This window comes from Monodon monoceros, unplaced genomic scaffold, assembly GCF_005190385.1.
Source record: "Monodon monoceros isolate NGI ecotype Baffin Bay Population unplaced genomic scaffold, NGI_Narwhal_1 Super_Scaffold_18, whole genome shotgun sequence".
Taxonomy (NCBI): domain Eukaryota; kingdom Metazoa; phylum Chordata; class Mammalia; order Artiodactyla; family Monodontidae; genus Monodon; species Monodon monoceros.
Genome location: NW_021703774.1, coordinates 44,983,224 through 45,001,133, shown reverse-complemented (window position 1 = coordinate 45,001,133; position 17,910 = coordinate 44,983,224). Strand labels below are relative to the sequence as shown.

The 17,910-nt window shown below is 41.4% G+C and overlaps 1 protein-coding gene across 1 annotated transcript in view; it reads right to left on the bottom strand.

Annotated features, from left to right (window-relative positions):
• Window positions 1–17,910, bottom strand: part of COLGALT2 (collagen beta(1-O)galactosyltransferase 2) — a 69,891-nt gene that overhangs the window by 17,727 nt on the left and 34,254 nt on the right. Inside the window, exons 6-7 of the mRNA XM_029230991.1 lie at window positions 12,243–12,319; window positions 8,321–8,427 (exon numbers count right to left, since the gene is read on the bottom strand). Of these exons, the coding sequence (XP_029086824.1) occupies window positions 8,321–8,427; window positions 12,243–12,319 (184 nt within the window). The remainder of the gene's footprint in view (window positions 1–8,320; window positions 8,428–12,242; window positions 12,320–17,910) is intronic.

Genomic DNA, 17,910 nt, shown 5'->3' with positions numbered 1-17,910 from the left:
GTTTCAGGTGTACAACATAAGGATTCAATATTTTGTATATTTTGTGAAATTATCCCATGATAAGTATTGTTAGCATTCATCACTATATAGCTACAAATTTTTCTTGTGATGAGAACTTAAGATTTATCCTTAGCAACTTTCAAGTATGCCACACAGTATTATTAGCTGTAGTCACCACACTGTATATTATATCTCATGACTTATTTTATAAAAAATTTTATACATTTTACCCCTTCACCTATTTCATCCACCTCCCAATCCCACCTGTGGCAATGAATCTGTTCTCTACAAGTTTTGTTTTGTGTGCTTTTAGATTCCACATATAAGTGATATCATATTTGTATTTCTCTGACTTATTTCACTTAGCATAATGCCCTCAAGGTCCATCCACGATGTCACAAATGGCATAAATTCCTTCTTTTTCATGGCCAAATAATATTCCATTGTATATATACACACATATTTTCTTTATCCATTCATCTACTGTCAAACACTATGTTACTTCCATGTCTTGGCTATTATAAACATTGCTGAGATGAACACAGGGGTGCATATATCTTTGAGTTAGTTTTTAAATTTCCTTTGGATAAATACCCAGAAGTGGAATTGCTGGATCACATGGTAGTTTATTTTTTTTGAAGAACATCTGTTTTCCACAGTGGCTGCACCAATTTATTCCCAACAGTGAACAAGGGTTCCCTTTTCTCCACATCCTTCCCAATACTTGTTATTTCTTGTCTATTTGATAACAGACAGTCCAATAAGTGGGAGGGGAGATCTCATGGTTTTGATTTGCATTTCTCTGATGATGAGTGATGTTGCTCAACTTTTCATGTATCAATACCTGTTGGTTTTCTGTATGTGTTCTTTGGAAAAATCTCTATTCAGATCCTCTTCCCATTTTTAAATCAGATTTTTTTTTTTTTGCTGTTGAGTTGTATGAGTTCTTTATATATTTTGAAAGTTAAACCCTTATCAGATATATGACTTGCAAATATTTTCTCCCATTTGGTAGCCTGCCTCTTTATTTTGATGGTTTCCTCTGCTGTGCAGAAGCTTTTTAGTTTGATACAGTCCTACTTGTTTAATTTTTTGTTGTTGTCACCTTTGCTTTTGGTGTCAAATCCAAAAAATCATCACCTAAGCCAGTGTCAAGGAGTTTATTCCCCCCTGTTTTCTTCTAGGAAGTTGGTATTAATATGAACTAGATTGCTATAAATTAAGATGTTAATTGTAATCCTCAGGGCAATCACTGAGAAAATAACTAAAAATATATATAGGAAAAGAAACAAAGGAATTAAAATGTTAAAGTAGAAAATATCTTTTAAACATAAAAGAATGGACATTCTTATGCCTCATAAGAATGGAGGCATAGAGGAACAAATAAGACATAAGATGTATCGAAAACAAATAGAAAACAGCAGGTGTAAATCCTACCTTATCAGTAATCACATTAAATGTGAATGGATTAAACCCTGTAATCAAAGACAGAGCTTAGCAGAATGAGTTTTTAGAAAGACATCCAACTATGTGCTATCTACAAGAGACAGACTTTAGATTCAAAGGCAAATAGGTCTAAAGTAAAAGGATAGAGAAAGATATACCATGTAAACAGCAACCACAAGAGAGCTGGAGGAGCTATACTGCTGTAATATCTGACAAAAAATTTAGACAAAATTACCAAAGGAGAATATTTTATAACGGTAAGAGTCAATCCATCAGGAAGACATAATTATAAATACATATGCATCTTACAATAGACCAAAAACATGAAACAAACTGACATAACTAAAAGGAGAAACAGAAAATTCAAAAATAGTGGGAGACTTTAATGCCCCATTTTCAGTAATGTATAGAACTAGCCAGGAAACAAAACCAATTAGACCTAACATTTATAGAACACTCTACCCAGAAGCAGTAAAATACACATTCTTCAACTGTACGTGTAACATTCTCTAAGACCATGTTAGACCATAAAGACTATACAGACCATAAAGCCTCAGTACACTTAAAACGATGACTGAAATCACATAAAATATGTTCCACAATGATGATGAAATTAAAAATTGATAGGAACTTGGAAAATTCAAATATGTGAAATTAAACAACACACTCCTTAACAGCCAATGAGTTAAAGAAACCACAAAGGAAATGAGAAAATATTTTGAGACAAATCAAAATGAAAACATAGTATACCAAGGCTTACAGGATGCACCTAATGCAGTACTTAGAGGGCTAGTTACAGCTACAAATGCCTATGATTTAAAAAAAAAAAATCTCAAATAATCTGCTTTTCCATTTTAAGAAACTAGAAAAAGAGCAAAGTAAACCCAAAGCAAGCAAAAGGAAGGAAACAAAGACTAAAGTGGAAATAAATGAAATAGAGAATAGAAAAATAGAGAAAAAAAGACCAAAAGTTGGTTCTTTGGAAAGAACAAAATTGATAACCCTTTAGCCAAAAAAAAGAGAGTAAACTCAAATTATTAAAATGAAGAAAGAAAGAGGGGGCAATCCCTACTGACCTTATGGAAGTAAAGAGGATAAGAAAATACTATGAACAATTATACACCAACAAATTAGATAGCCTGAATAAAATGGACACATTGCTAGAAAGATACAAACTGACTCAAGAAATAGAAATTCTGAATATACCTATAACAAAGTAAAGAGGTTGAATTAGTAAAAAAAAAAAGTCCCACAATACAGTCCAGAACCAGAGAGCTTCACTAAAGAATTCTGCCAAACATTTAAAGAATTAACACAAACTCTTACCAAAAACAGAAAAGGCAGCACCACCCAACTCATTCTATAAAGTATTATCTTGATACCCAAACCAGAAAAAGCCATCACAAGAAGACTACAGACCAATATCCCTTATTACTATAAATAGAAAAATCCTCAAGAAAATACAAGTAAACAGAATCCAGCATCACATAAAAGGCATTATACATCCTGACAAGTGGGATTTATCCCAGAATTGCAAGGTTCATTTAACATGTGAAAAAAAGTCATGTGATGTTTGTCTGTTAATTATTAACAGACAAACATCACAAGATCATCTCAATAGACATAAAACTTGACAAAAATCCAACTGTATATGGATTAAATATTTATATTCCCCCCAAGTTCACATGTTGATGTTATTAGGAGGCGGGGACTTAGGTCATGAGGGTGCAATGCTCATAAATGAGATTAGTGCCCTTATAAGAAGAGCTTGCTTTCTCTCCTCTCTTTGCTGTATGAAGGCACAAGAGGATAGCCACCTACAGACCAGGAAGGGGTCTCTCACTGTAATCCAGCCATGCTGGCACCCTTCTCTGGGACTTCCCCGCCTCTGGAATTTCGAGAAATAAATGTTATCTGAGCCACCTGGTCTATGGTAACTTGTTACAGCTGCCCAAACTAAGATACCAACACCTTTCCATGATAAAAAACACACAACCCAATCAAGGCCATCTGTGAAAACTCCACAGCTAAGATTGTATTTAATGGTGAAAGACTGAATGCTTCTCCCTAATATCAGGAACAAGTCAAGGCTGTCCACTCTTACCACTTCTATCCAACATTGTACTGGAGGATCTAGCCAGGGTAACTTAATTGGGTAAACAAACTAAAACGATATTCAGGTTGGAAAAGAGGAAGTAACACTATCTACATTGGCAGATGACATAGCCTTGTATAGAGAAAATCCAAAGGAATACACACACTGTTGGGCTGCACCTTGAAGGCCTTCAAGCCTCGTAATTGCCTGGTCTCAAGAAAGAGGGAAGAGCCCAGAGACAGAGACAGCAACACCAATGGTTTATTGGCCAGGGGGGGATCTTACAAGTTGAAACGAAAGGTCCTGGAGCAACCCTCCACCGTGTATGGCAGACAACAGGCAAGACACAGCAGCAATCGTTGCTACCTAGGAGAAGAAAGAGGCTACCATTTATAGGGGGGAATTGAGGTCAGGTGGGCCATCAGTTACCAGGGAAACCAGCGGCTGGGGCAGGGGGCAAGTTCCTGATTAAGCCCTATAATTAAGATAATTGGATAGTCATGTGAATGAAGCAGGCACTGGTCAAGCAGAGAATATACATAGAGCAAGAGAACAGCCACCTGGAGTGTCCTGACCATACACTCCACCCCTAAGTACCCTGCACGACCCTTAGAGTCTTGGTCTGCCCCTCTTCTGAGATATCCCTGGGCTCAGGTATGCAGAGGTGCACTGCAAACAAGCACCACAAATGCAACACAAACAATAGCAGCTAAGGAGTACCAAGAGTAAGCCAGGGGCTTGGCTCGCAGGACAGGAAGAAGGTGAGAGTCTGCAGTCGTCCCCAACGTAGTCACATTAACGAGGTCAGCTTTCTCTGGCATCTTACTGCAGACCCAGTAATCCGACTCAGTTTGCAGTAAGGCCACTGTTTTTGCCCAGTCCTCAAACAGATTCCCTCCACTGAGGCTAGGGATGGAATGTGATGTTTCAACAGGCACAATACAGGGGAGATTATGACCATTAAGCAAATTATAAGCAGTAACAGCATTCTGAGATCATACCCCCGCCTGTGGTTTTTTGCCTGGCCTGCTGTACCATACAGCCTGTCCACCTTCAGTCCCCGCAGCCCAGCTGATGCTGAATTACAGAGAGACGGTATAACAACAGAGCACAAGAATAATATAATGGTGCCTTTTTCCAGTAGGGCGTCCTGATTAATTACCTTAGTAGTCTCAGGTGGGGCCGGGTAGAAGCTAGGTGAAATCTTTCCAATCCTACTGCCCACAGGGCGGCAAATCCAAACCACCGGGGACTTATCTGCCAGTCCCAGGGCCATTTTATAATGTGTTTCCCTGAGGGTAGGTCCTGTGGAAGGGCAAAAGTGAGTTATTGTCCTGACCGACAGTTGGCAATGGTCCGTTGGTGGTCAACAGCTGAACTTGGATGGTGTTGACTAGTTGCCTCAGGGTTAACATGGCGTAGGCACTGGGATGATAGCTCCTGGGATGTTCAGTTTTAGTTTGTAGGGCTTGAATTAGCCTCCTGGAAACTTGAGAGGGCAAGTTTCCCATCTCAGTTGTTGTTTAAATCGTCCATTTATCCTTTCGATTAGCCTGGCAGCAGTGGGGTTGTAGGGCAGGTGGAAATGCCAGTGTATGTCACTTTTATCAGCCCATTTCTCAACTTCATGGCCGGTAAGGTGGGTTCCTTGGTCTCCATCGATGTCCATGGGGTTCCGGTATGTCGTGCACGGCTGTTCTAGATCCTGCAGAGTGGTTTTTTGTGTTGCTCCAGGACTCCAGTAGGCCTTTTGTAATGTCTTCCACCTGCTGTAACGTTGCAGACTAAACAAAGCGTTTGTATTCACTAGCCATCCCTGTGCAGTCAGATGAGCCATGAGCATGGGGCTGATGTTTCTAAACTGGTCAGAGACTCTGAGATTAACAGGACATCATCGATATAACAGAAGAGAAAGACATCTCTCATGGTGGTCAGTTGCCTCCAGTCTGGGGAAAGGAGCTGCTCTCCATCTGTATCCTGTGGGACAAGGGACCTCTGACCTCGTCCCAATCTTCTTCCTCTCCTCCATCACTCTTGGTAGGATACCATACCTTGGGGTCCCAATTTGACCATCCAGGCTCTCTTGACAGCCCCCATTCATCAAGGACAGCAGCCACAGGGCCCCATGTGCTAGTGGACAGCCACCTCAGGATTACCCCCACAACTTTTCGTTACCTGTCCTTATTTCCCAACACTTTGGTGCTCACAGGAGTTTCCTCAGCCTCCCGGCTAGCTCGACAATCGTTGAACTGCACCCCGTAGGTCTGCAAGCTTTATAATTATTCAGCCTCGAGACTGAAGAAAGAGCCCAGACACAGCCACAGAGACATCAATGGTTTACCGGACAGGGGGATCTTACAGGTCTGAAGCCAACAGTCCTGGAACGTCACTCCACTGTGTACGGCAGACAACAGGTAGGACACCGCAGAAATCTCCGCTACGCCAGGGAGGAGTTTACCATTTATAGGGGGAATTAACATCACGCTTTCTCATCAGTTACCAGGGAAACCAGCAGCTGGGGCAGGGGCAAACATGCAGGCAGTTACTGATTAAGCCCTATAATTAAGGGGATTGGATAGTCATGTGAGTGAAGCAGAGACGGGTAAAGCAGACGTACAAAGAGCAAGAGAAGAGCCATCTTGAATGGCCTGACCATACACACACACACACACACACACTATTAGAACTAATAAATGAGTTCAGCAAGGTTGTAGGATATAAGATCAGTATACAAAAATCAACTGTATTTCTATGCACTTAGCAATTTGCAATCTAAAAATGAAATTAAGGAAACAATTCCACTTACCATAGCATCAAAAAGAGTAAAATACTTAAGAATAAATTTAACAAAATTAATGCAAGACTTGCACGCTAAAAACTACAAAACATCAAAGAATTAAAGCTCTAAATAAATGGAAAGATATCCCATGATCGTGAATCAGAAGACTTCATATTGTTGAGATAGAAATCTCCCCTCAATTGATCTACAGCTTCAATGCAATTCCTATTAAAATCCAAACAGTCTTTTTTTGTGTGGAAAATGACAAGCTAATGCTAAAATTCATATGGAAATCCAAGGGACCTAAAATAGCCTAAACAATCTTGAAAAACAATAACAAAGTTGAAGGACTCATACTTCCTTGCATAAGAAGCTACTGTGAGGCATAGGGACCGGTGTACACGTCAGTGGAACAGAATTGAGAATCCAGCAATAAACGCTTATATTTAGAGTTAATTATTTTTTGACAAGGTTGCCAAGACAATTCAGTAAAGGAAAAGAATAGTCTTTTAACAAATGGTGCAGGGACTAGATAACCATGTACAGAAGAATGAATTGGACCCCTACCTTACACCATATAAAAAACTAACTCAAAATGTATCAAAGATCTAATGTGTAAGAGATACATATAAAAGATAAAACTATAAAACTCTTAGAAGAAAACACAGAACCAAGTCTTTGTGGCTTTGGATTTGGCAATGGATTCTTAGATACGACACCAAAAGCACAAGCAACAACAAAAATATAAACTGGACTTCATCAAATTAAAAACTTTTGTGTTTCAATGGACACCATCATGAAAGTGAAAAGATGACATAAAATGGGAGAAAATATTTGCAAATTATATATCTGACAAGAGGCTTGTATCCAGAGTATATAAAAAACTCTCACAGTTCAACTAGTTTTCCTTGGTCCGTGTGGCCTATGAAGGAGATTGGGGCTATTAGAGGTATTTGAAACAGTGGTTCCCAAACTCTAGTGCATCCAAGAATAGGGTTGCCAGATTTAGCAAGTAAAACACAGAATGTCCAGTCACATTTATATTTTGGATAAACAGTAATTTTTTAGTATAAATAAGACCCATGCAATGTTTGAGACAAATTTAACTGGGTATCCTGTATTTTATGTGGCAACCTTACCAAAGAATCACCTTGAGACCTCTTAAATGCAGATTCCCTACAGATCATAATTCAGCGGCTCTGGGACTCAGGAAGCTGGCCCTCTTAACCAGCCCCTAGGGACTCTGACATGGGTGTCCAGGCCACACTTTGAGAAACACTGATGAGATTCTCTAAAGGAGTCATAAAAACTTCCACAACAGCTTCTAGTCATACTCCTTAGAGCCATTCATATTCCAAATTCACATAACACGGAATTGCAGGTTTTGCAAATATCTATGCCTTGAAATAACAGTGTCAAATAAAAAAGCAAAGCAAAGCAAAACAGAACAACAACATCAATAACAAAAACCCTTGAAGGAATCTAACTGGGTACCCTATGTGACTTTCCTAACATGTTCCTGGGAAAAGTGATCAGCCCAGGCAGACTGTGGCAAGCATCTCATGCAACAGGAGACACAGACTGTTACGCATTTTTTCCATTTACTTTCTTCAGGTCACCCAAGGTTAGACGCTTTGCTCTAAATCAGGCTCTGAATGCAACTCTGATCGCATTCCTTCCAATGCACTACAGGGCTGGAAACCACCACAACCACTGGAAGAACCCCCAGAGACAGTGGAAAATCACAACCAGTGCAAACCTTCAGCATAATGAAGACCAGAGAGCACTGGATGGTGAGTGGATTTCTGCTCTACTTGGTGAAATTGACATATATAAGCTACTATGAGTCATAAAGTTTTCCCAAAGTAGGCTGCACTGTGAAGACGTGTCTATCTTGCAATGAGTGCAGACTCCTCCCACCAAGACTAAACCTCTGTCAGCGAGGGTGCATCCCCACTCCAACCACATCTGCAAGGGCTCGAGGAAAAACCCCAACTCACTTTCCATCCACAGCCTCGACAATCTTGACTTCAATCTCCTGCTCGTACAGGGTACGTAACATCCGGTCCCGCCTGTCCTTTCTACGCTTCAGGTTTATCATGAAAATCTAATGCAGGAAGAAAACAGGAAAAGAAACACAGATTAGTCAACTCTTTTTCTAGGCTATTTGAAAAGTAAAGTAAATGTAATGAACAAAGTTTTGGAATAAGGATTGGAAAAGACAGGGAAAACTGTGGTGAAGATTTGTTTATATTTCATATCAGGTCAAAAAGTTATTCTTCAGGAGGCCAAAGGTATATCAAACCTAAAACATATGAGATGAAGCGGGTAGGAAGCAGTTTGGCAAATGGTTAGATTTATCAGCAGACCTAAGTTTACTAAGTGTTTGCCTTGGACCAGTTCCTATGCGTCCTATCTCATCTGTAAAACTGAGATAATACTGGTCCTGTCACCTGGGTACAAAATATTAGCTATTCTTATAATTTATATCCACTGTAGAAAAATTTAAAGTCATTCAAAGAATAAGAAAAATCTAGTCTTAACAAATTCCTTTTATTTCCAAAGGTTCCAAATTGAATTACCAAGGTCTTAATTTGAGTAGCTTCTTTACCAGAAGTTTTCAACTCCCTTAGAATTTTTCTGAAAGACGTAGAGAGAGAAAGGGTCCTGCACTTGGTGGTAGCCCTTTGGGAAAAGGCATCATTTCCACATTACGTGGATCTGAGGGAAACCTTATAGACAGGACACATACTGGTCCATGAAGTCCCAAAACTGTGCATTCAGATTGTCCCACATGAGGACTGGGTCTTCCTGCAGCCCCTCACCTTAGCCCCTAAATTCCCAATGACTGCACTAAACACACACATATCCTGAGGCTACTACAGGGAGTTACACAGATAATGAGGCTGGCCTGATTATTCCCAGATTTAAGGAGCCAAATAAATATCCAAAGTCTCATGAATGTTATTACAGATATCTATGTGCTTTAATAAGGTTCTTTTCTACGAGCAGTAATAAACTCACTTTGTACCTTAAACTAGTCCTGCAAAAGAGGGAGACTTCAGCTACCAGTAAGAAATACTGAATAGTATGGGAAAGGAGAACCCTCCAGGAATAAGCCGGATGACATTGGCTTCATCCTAACGACCCATCTAGATGACTTTGAGGAAGACGTTTTATGTTCCAGGGTCCAGTTCCCTTGTTTGTAAAAAGAGGGAGTTGAACAACCTCATCTCTCAAGACCACTACAGATTAAAATGTCTATGATATGTGGTTTATGGTAAAGTTTGCTTTATGCTGTCTAGAATAAGGAAGAAACTATGTCTTACAAGCAGGCTGGAGTTCAGAGTTTATTGGGGGTTAAGCTGTGGTTCACACAGTCGTTCTGAATGTAATCATCGAGATGCTATATGTTTTACCGAATCAAAAGCTAAATTAACTAAAATTTCAACTCTTCCTTACAAAATATTCTCACTTCTATCCATTTATACAGCTCTGGGCAAAGAACTGATGGAGGAGCAAGATGTCCTCTGAAGAAATCATCCATCTGAATCAGAGCAAAGTGGATTAGGTACGTCATGATTTCATTACCTCCGTTGTTTATCTAACTGGGCAATTATTATTTTTTTGTTTGTTTTTTTAAATCTTTATTGGGGTATAATTGCTTTACAACGGTGTGTTAGTTTCTGCTTTATAACAAAGTGAATCAGTTATACATATACATATGTTCCCATATCTCTTCCTTCTTGCGTCTCCCTCCCTCCCACCCTCCCTATCGCACCCCTCCAGGCGGTCACAAAGCACCGAGCTGATCTCCCTGTGCTATGCGGCTGCTTCCCACTAGCTATCTACCTTACGTTTGGTAGTGTATATATTTCCATGCCTCCCTCTCGCTTTGTCACAGCTCACCCTTCCCCCTCCCCATATCCTCAAGTCCATTCTCTAGTAGGTCTGTGTCTTTATTCCTGTCTTACCCCTATAACTGGGCAATTATTTTTTAAAAAACAATTTCTGTGGTGACTGTATTTGCCTTGTTACCTGGGATTTTAAAACTTAATGAGTCATGTTCATTTATATTTCATTTTCTTCCTGTTTAGAATCATACTGTGATGGGCCATGTTCCATCTCCCAATTTTAAGGCTATGGAAAGGAATGGGCATTTCCTCATGTGTTCACACGGAGCTACCTGAGGTCACTCCAGGAGAGCAAGACAAAACAAAAAACAAAAAATTAACAGAAGTACAACAAAAAGTCCCCTCAGATCCAAGACCTCTAGTCTGGGAAGACTTTAGTAAACAACAATCCTGCCAGGACAAGTGCAATAAAAATTGCAGCCGTGAAGGAAAAACACAGACGGCTTGCTCATACTTAGTGAACAGTAAACAAACAAAAAGCCACACAGCCAAATGCAGCCCAGACACCACCAACAAGGTCACAGAGTACTGGGAAGGTTGAAAAGGTCCCTGAAAATCCCTTTTTCCACTATCCTATCTCTGTTCCAAACACAGAGATGAGTACCAGGGTTCAGGAGAGTAGAGTCCCCCTATCTGCATCCTTTACAGAGTTGGCCTTTTCCAGAAGGCTTCTAAGAGTGACCCAGTCCTTCTAAATGGAAGAGCAGAGCTAGAAGATCCTGCTTTTGTCCCATAGTATCTGCTCTGATTTGATCCTCGTTGGAATGTGTTTATAAAGGGAAAAATGAACATATGTAAAGACCCTTGAGTTCTTTTACCTGGAGACCTGAGAGCTGGTGAGAGCTGCAGGGAAGGAATATGTGGAAGTGGGTTCAGTGCCTGGGTGGTCCAACTTTTCTGCAACCCTGATTGTTTATAAAACTATGTACACTTTAGTCTAATTCTTCTCTACCACACTTAAAATCATCTTGTCTCATCCTGCCCTCTGTGGAAATAGCATAATAGCTGCTAATTCCTTTCTACTTAATATTCATGAAATACTCCTTTCCATTCCTGAAGTCTGCCTGCAAATAAATTTTATAGAATAAATTCCAATTTCCAGTTCCAACAGCAATTTAAGATGGCTGTACTTTGGGGACCTGTATGACATAGTACAGGGGGATAAACAGGGCATTTTCTTTCAATTAATCAGTGGCAATGAGCATGCAGCACAAAGCTTGGCTTATAACATATCCAAAATTCACAGAAAAGTGCTGTCTCGGTTTGTGGATACCTGAGGCACTGTCCTAGCTTCTAGACCACCAAGCTCCTGAACACTGATCACCAGTTATGTGACATGAGGGACCCAGGAAGGATTCAGTGACTTGGAGTCTCAATTCTGGTCCCACCAAGTATCTGCTGTGCATATTACTAAGACAGGCATCTCTTTATATTTCTGCTTCATTCTTTATACAATTGAAACTTAATAATAAATATGACTCTCAGAGCACTATTATGAAGTTCTTGCCTGCTGAAGGGAGAATTTTAGAATAGGTTTCTTTTTACACTTTTTCTTTGTCCTCTAAACTCTGCCCTCCAGTCTTTTCCCATGGAAAAACAGCGGAGAGAAAATAAAGCAAAGAATGTTCCAGAATGGTTTCCACTTACTCAGAATAAAGTTAAAGTCCTCCAATACCTAAAATATATATCTTCCTTACCTTACCCTTGAAGGTTGATAAAATATGGCAATATCTGCTCTAGAAAATATCACTTTCATGACTAAACAGTAACGTCTTTCTGACTCAATCATTAATTTACTTTTACCATGATGCTCCTTTTTTAAGATAAGTGAACTGAGGCACAACAAAAACTGAGAACCTTTCCCAAGACCTTGGTTTCTTTTCAGCAGCCAAGCTGGTCTGGCTGGCTCCCAGACGTGTGTCAGGCTTGTGTTCTGATACAAACATATAAGCATGATGTACACAGGTGCACAGGTGCACGTGCACATACACACAGACACCTTTCCTACCTCATTGAATCCCATCTTGTCTGGATATTTAGGGACAACTGAGACGAACTGGGAAGGTTCCATTGGAGGATGGTCAACTGGAAGACACGAGAAACACACAGAGTGCTTTGTTAGTGAGAGGCTCAGAGAACAGCATTCCAACCACAGGTCTGACCTCTAGAAACACAGCCTGCATGTTCAGGGCAGGGGATAACTGCAGTTTTCTAGGACTGAGTGGCTATATAAGAACCCCAGATGGTCACAACGATGGTTTTGAGAGCACCTGTTTATAGGCAAACTGCAGTATTTGCTCCATTTCCCTCAAGAGCTATTTTAAGAGCATTTGAAAGGTAGTCTAGGGTAATGATTTAGGGTGAGGGCTCTAAAGTCAGATGACCTGGGTCCAAACTTTGGTCTATGAAGGTCTGGAGCAGATAGGTGACCTCTGTCAGCCTGTTTCTTTGTGTGGAAAATCAGGATAATAAAAGTGTATCTCTTAGAGTGTTATAAAATTTAAATGAGACCTACATGCAAAGCACTAGCCACAGTAGATGAACACAGTAAATGCTCAATAACTCCTAGCTACTACTCACAGTGGCCCATGATGAAAGAGCTCAGAAATAGGCTGGACTTTTTTCTAAAGAATGCTTTTTTTCTGTATGTTTAAGATTGTAAAACTCTGGGACTATTTTATTTTAAGATCCCATCCAGGCAGGTTTAGCTACAGGTACTCAAAAGGTCCTTTATTTTAATGCAAACTCACCTCCAAGGCCCAGCCCACATCCCAGAACTTGGTACAGGGCTAACAAGGAAGTTTCCAGATGGGAGGGGTGTTGCATCTCAAGTAATAAAAGTTTTATTTATTTCATACTCTAAAAAAGCTTTCTTTATAAACTATATATTTTAAAGGTTGAAAGTAATGTTGACTAAAGAACCTGAGAAGGTCTTGAAAATTTTAGTATTTCACAAACTCAAAGTACTCACTTGGTTTTCCTTGAAGACATAATACAAGGAAAATGTTAAGTGAAAGCTGGTAACTGGGTTGTTTGAAGAACTATAGTTGATGGCCATTGCTACTGTTCACCAGTATCCATTCCCCTCTATTTCAGGCATATGAGAGGGGCTTTTCCACCTTCAGGTTAGTCATGGCCACATGAGTTGCTGCCACTCAACTCTCCAAACCCTCCTCCCACCCCTGCCCCAGCCCCACCTCAATGATCTTAGCAGCCTATGTTGATATGGAGAAGCCAAAAAATTGAAACAGCCTAGAATGATGTGCCAACATGTGGAGGACAGCTGCCCAGGAAACATACGAGGACCACTGTAGACTTTGCATAACAAGAAATGAGCCATTGTTGTATGAAGCCAACGAGATTTCAGCATTCTTTGATATTCCAGCATAACATCACCTGTCCTGATTGAGATCCTGTCCAAAGGGTATTATTTGTTTAACTTACCCTCCACTGGTATATTAAAGAGAAACCACGACATCCAGTTTCACTTATGACCAAATGATGTGAAACCGTAGAAAGTAGTGAAACAGGTTTCCTAAGCCAAACACAAGAGTTGGTCTTATTATTTCAATCTTGATCCTAACCGTCACATATCTATGAGTACACAGTGTGTGTGTTTCTGTTTCCCTCAGCAACCCAGAATATTTTGGTCCTCGCTGCTCCACCCCACTCCATTAATTTCTTTTAAAATCAACAAATGTTGATTGTGGGGTCACCATGTACAGCGTTAGGTTTTTACGAGAAAAAATCTTAACATACCAACTCCTTCCTGTTCATGTTGTTTAAAGAGCTGTCTGGCCCTCTCTCATCGGGCCTTAGACTTGGGAGGGGGGTATATTTCGGGTTACCCTTTCCACCCTGTTGGTCTCTGTTCGGCACTCACATGGGCTGCCTGGCTTTAACAGTTCAGCCAAAGAGTCTGCTTTTAGCCACTTTGCTTCCATCAAACATGGGTAGTCATTGTGTTCACAGGACAAGTATCCCCCCAAAAGCCACAAGTGGCTGGTCCTGAAAACCACCGTTGAGCAGAAATATGAGACACAGGCCTGGGTTTTGTCGCTGAAGGTAGAGCTAAGCCATAGGGAAAAACAGGAGATGATATTAATTAGACTTAAGAAGCTTACTATGGGGGGAGAAGGGATGCACCTTTGCTGACATCAGACTTGAAGATTAGGTACATCCCAGCTTTTGTTTGGGATCATTTCTGACTCCATCATTCATAATTAATTCAGTTCCTCTTTGAATCCCTCTCCATACATGTCCCTCACTGTACCACCAAGTGGGATGTGCTTCATTGGCTCCAGGATAGTTTCAAGATCTAGGAATAATAATAACTATTGGTATAGAGATCTTACTATTCACTGCACTCCGGGCTACACTCTTGACATATGTAATTACATTTATTTAATCTTCATAACATGTACCACAGGATAGATCTGAGTATCCCTATTTTTACAGATAAGGAAACAAAGACTTAAATAACATGCCCAAGATCACAGAGCTCATAGAGCTGGTATTTGAACCTAGGTCTGACTCCTGCACCTGAACACTTAACCCCCACTCTCCTCTACCCCCAAAGCTAGACCTTGGTAGCCATTAGCATCAAGTTGGCCTTGGGCAACTGGGCTGGGTTCACAGTAGCTCAGTTAGGTAAGTCCTCGCTCCTTTGTTGCTCTTTCTGTGGTCTACACTGGTGCACACCCCATCCAGTGTACAATGTACCAGCCCAGTCATGCCCAGAAATATATTTGAGGGATTGTGCTTGGAGCGAATCCTAACACTTGTCTATAGTTTCTCCTGGACTTCTTCCATGGTGGCAGCCACCACCCTAGCTCAGGTCCTTCCTCACTCACAGGCTTGGGCCATTTTAATATTTTTCAAACACTTGTATGCTCTTCGTCTTGCCTCGTTATAACTGATTATGCACACTGTTGCCAAAATAACCTTCTTCCTTAGGCACAGCTCTAGTCTTGCCCATAACAGTCACACTTGGCACTTAAGTGCTTTACAGTTTGTTAACTGATTTCATAATCACCATGTCATTTTATCTTCACTTTTATTTTTTTGGGGGGGTGGTGGTATTGTTTGTTTTTATAGATACAGAAATTGAGACCAACCCAGATGTAGTCTTGCCAAGGTCAAATAGTGAGTGATTGGCAGAGCTGGAGCTCAGTTTTAGATCTTCTGACTTCAGATCCAATATTCCTAATGAACTTTACATGACATTCTGTTGCCTCAAAATGTCATTACTGAGAAGAGGTACCTAAGATTTCCCATTGCCTCATGCTCTGATTTGCAAAACCAATCTCCTCATGCCTCACAACCCACTTACTACTATCACCTTTACAAGATCTAGCCTCCTGTCATTCATCTCCCAATTTTCCATACAGCTCCTAATGTACTAAATGAGCAAGTATATGAAGAGTGCTTTTAAAAGTGTTAGCCAGTGCCGCCACGCCAGCTGCCATAGGAGCCACAGCCGGAACTTGGAGAGGTCTTTTCTCCTCACCTGGAGGGAAGTGGAAGTGCCTTGGCTCCAATTTCCCCACTTTTGTACACTGACCATGTATTATATGCCAGAAGTATTACATGGGTCCTGAAGATGTAAACATAGGTAAATAAACATAAAAGACTCATTTCAGACAAGAGGACCTTCAAGATGGCAGAGGAGTAAGACGTGGAGATCACCTTCCTCCCCACAAATACATGAAAAATACATCTACACGTGGAACAACTCCTAGAGAACACCTACTGAATGCTTGCAGAAGACCTCGGACTTCCAAAAAGGCAAGAAACTCCCCACATACCTGGGTAGGGCAAAAGAAAAATGAATAAACAGAGACAAAAGAATAGGGATGGGACCTGCACCTCTAGGAGGGAGCTGTGAAGGAGGAACAGTTTCCACGCACTAGGAAGCCCCTTCACTGGCGGAGATGGGGGGTGGTGGGGGGAAAGCTTCAGAGCCACAGGGGAGAGCATAGCAACAGGGATGCAGAGGGCAAAGCGGAGAGATTCCTGCAGAGGATCAGGGCCGACTGGCACTCACCAGCCCAAGAGGCTTCTCTGCTCACCCGCCGGGACGGGTGTGGGCTGGGAGCTGAGGCTCGGACTTCGGAGGTCAGATCCCAGGGAGAGGACTGGGGTTGGCTGCGTGAACACAGCCTGAAGGGGACTAGTGTGCCACAGCTGGCCAGACGGGAGTCTGGGGAAAAGTATGGAACTGCCTAAGAGGCAAGAGACCATTGTTTCGGGGTGCACGAGGAGAGGGGATTCAGAACACCACCTACACGAGCTCCAGAGATGGGTGCGAGCTGCGGCTATCAGCGCAGACCCCAGAGACTGTCGTGAAATGCTAAGGCTGCTGCTGCAGCCACCAAGAAGCCTGTGTGCGAGCACAGGTCACTCTCCACACCTCCCCTCCCAGGAGACTGTGCAGCCCACCACTGCCAGGGTCCCGTGATCCAGGGACAACTTCTCTGGGAAAACACATGGCGTGCCACAGGCTGTTGCAACATCATGCTGGCCTCTGCCGCCGCAGGCTTACCCCACATTCCGTACCCCTCCCTCCCCCCAGCCTGAGTGAGCCAGAGCCCCCTGATCAGCTGCTCCTTCAACCCCATCCTTTCTGAGCGAAGAACAGATGCCCTCAGGTGACCTACATGCAGAGGCAGGGCCAAATCCAAAGCTGAACCCCGGGAGCTGTATGAACAAAGAAGAGAAAGGGAAGCCTCTCCATGCAGCCTCAGGAGCAGTGGATTAAATCTCCACAATCAACTTGATGTACCCTGCATCTGTGGAGTACATGAATAGACAACAAATCACCCCAAAATTGAGGTGGTGGACTTTGGGAGCAACTGTAGACTTGGGGTTTGCTTTCTGCATCTAATTTGTTTCTGGTTTTATGTTTATCTTAGTTTAGTATTTAGAGCTTATTATCATTGGTAGATTTGTTTATTGATTTAGTTGCTTTCTTCCTTTTTTTAAATATATTTTTTCCTTTTCCTCTTTTTGTGAGTGTGTATGTGTATGCTTCTTTGTGTGATTTTGTCTGTATAGCTTTGCTTTTACCATTTGTCCTAGCATTCTGTCTGTCCAGTTTGGGTTTTTTTTGTATCATTTTTAGTGCTTGTTATCATTGGTGGATTTGTTTTTTGGTTTGGTTGCTCTCTTCTTTCCATCTATCTTTTTTTTATTATTACATTTTTACTTTTTAATTATAAATAATATTTCTTTTTTATTGTAATAACTTTCTTTTATTTTTTTCTTCTTTCTTTCTTTCTTTTTTTTTCTCCCTTTTCTTCTGAGCCAAGTGGCTGACAGAGTCTTGGTGCTCTGGTTGGGTGTCAGGCCTGAGCCTCTTAGGTGGGAGAGCCAAGTTCAGGACACTGGTCCACCAGAGACCTACCGGCCCCACATAATATCAATCAGAGAGAGCTCTCACAGAGATCTCCATCTCAACGCTAAGACCCAGCTCCACGCAATGATCAGCAAGCTACAGTGCTGGACACCCCATGCCAAACAACTAGCAAGACAGGAACACAACCCCACCCATTAGCAGAGAGGCTGCCTAAAATCATAATAAGGCCACAGACACCCCAAAGCACACCACTGGATGTGGTACTGCCCACCAGAAGGAAAAGATCCAGACTTATCCGCCAGAACACAGGCACCAGTCT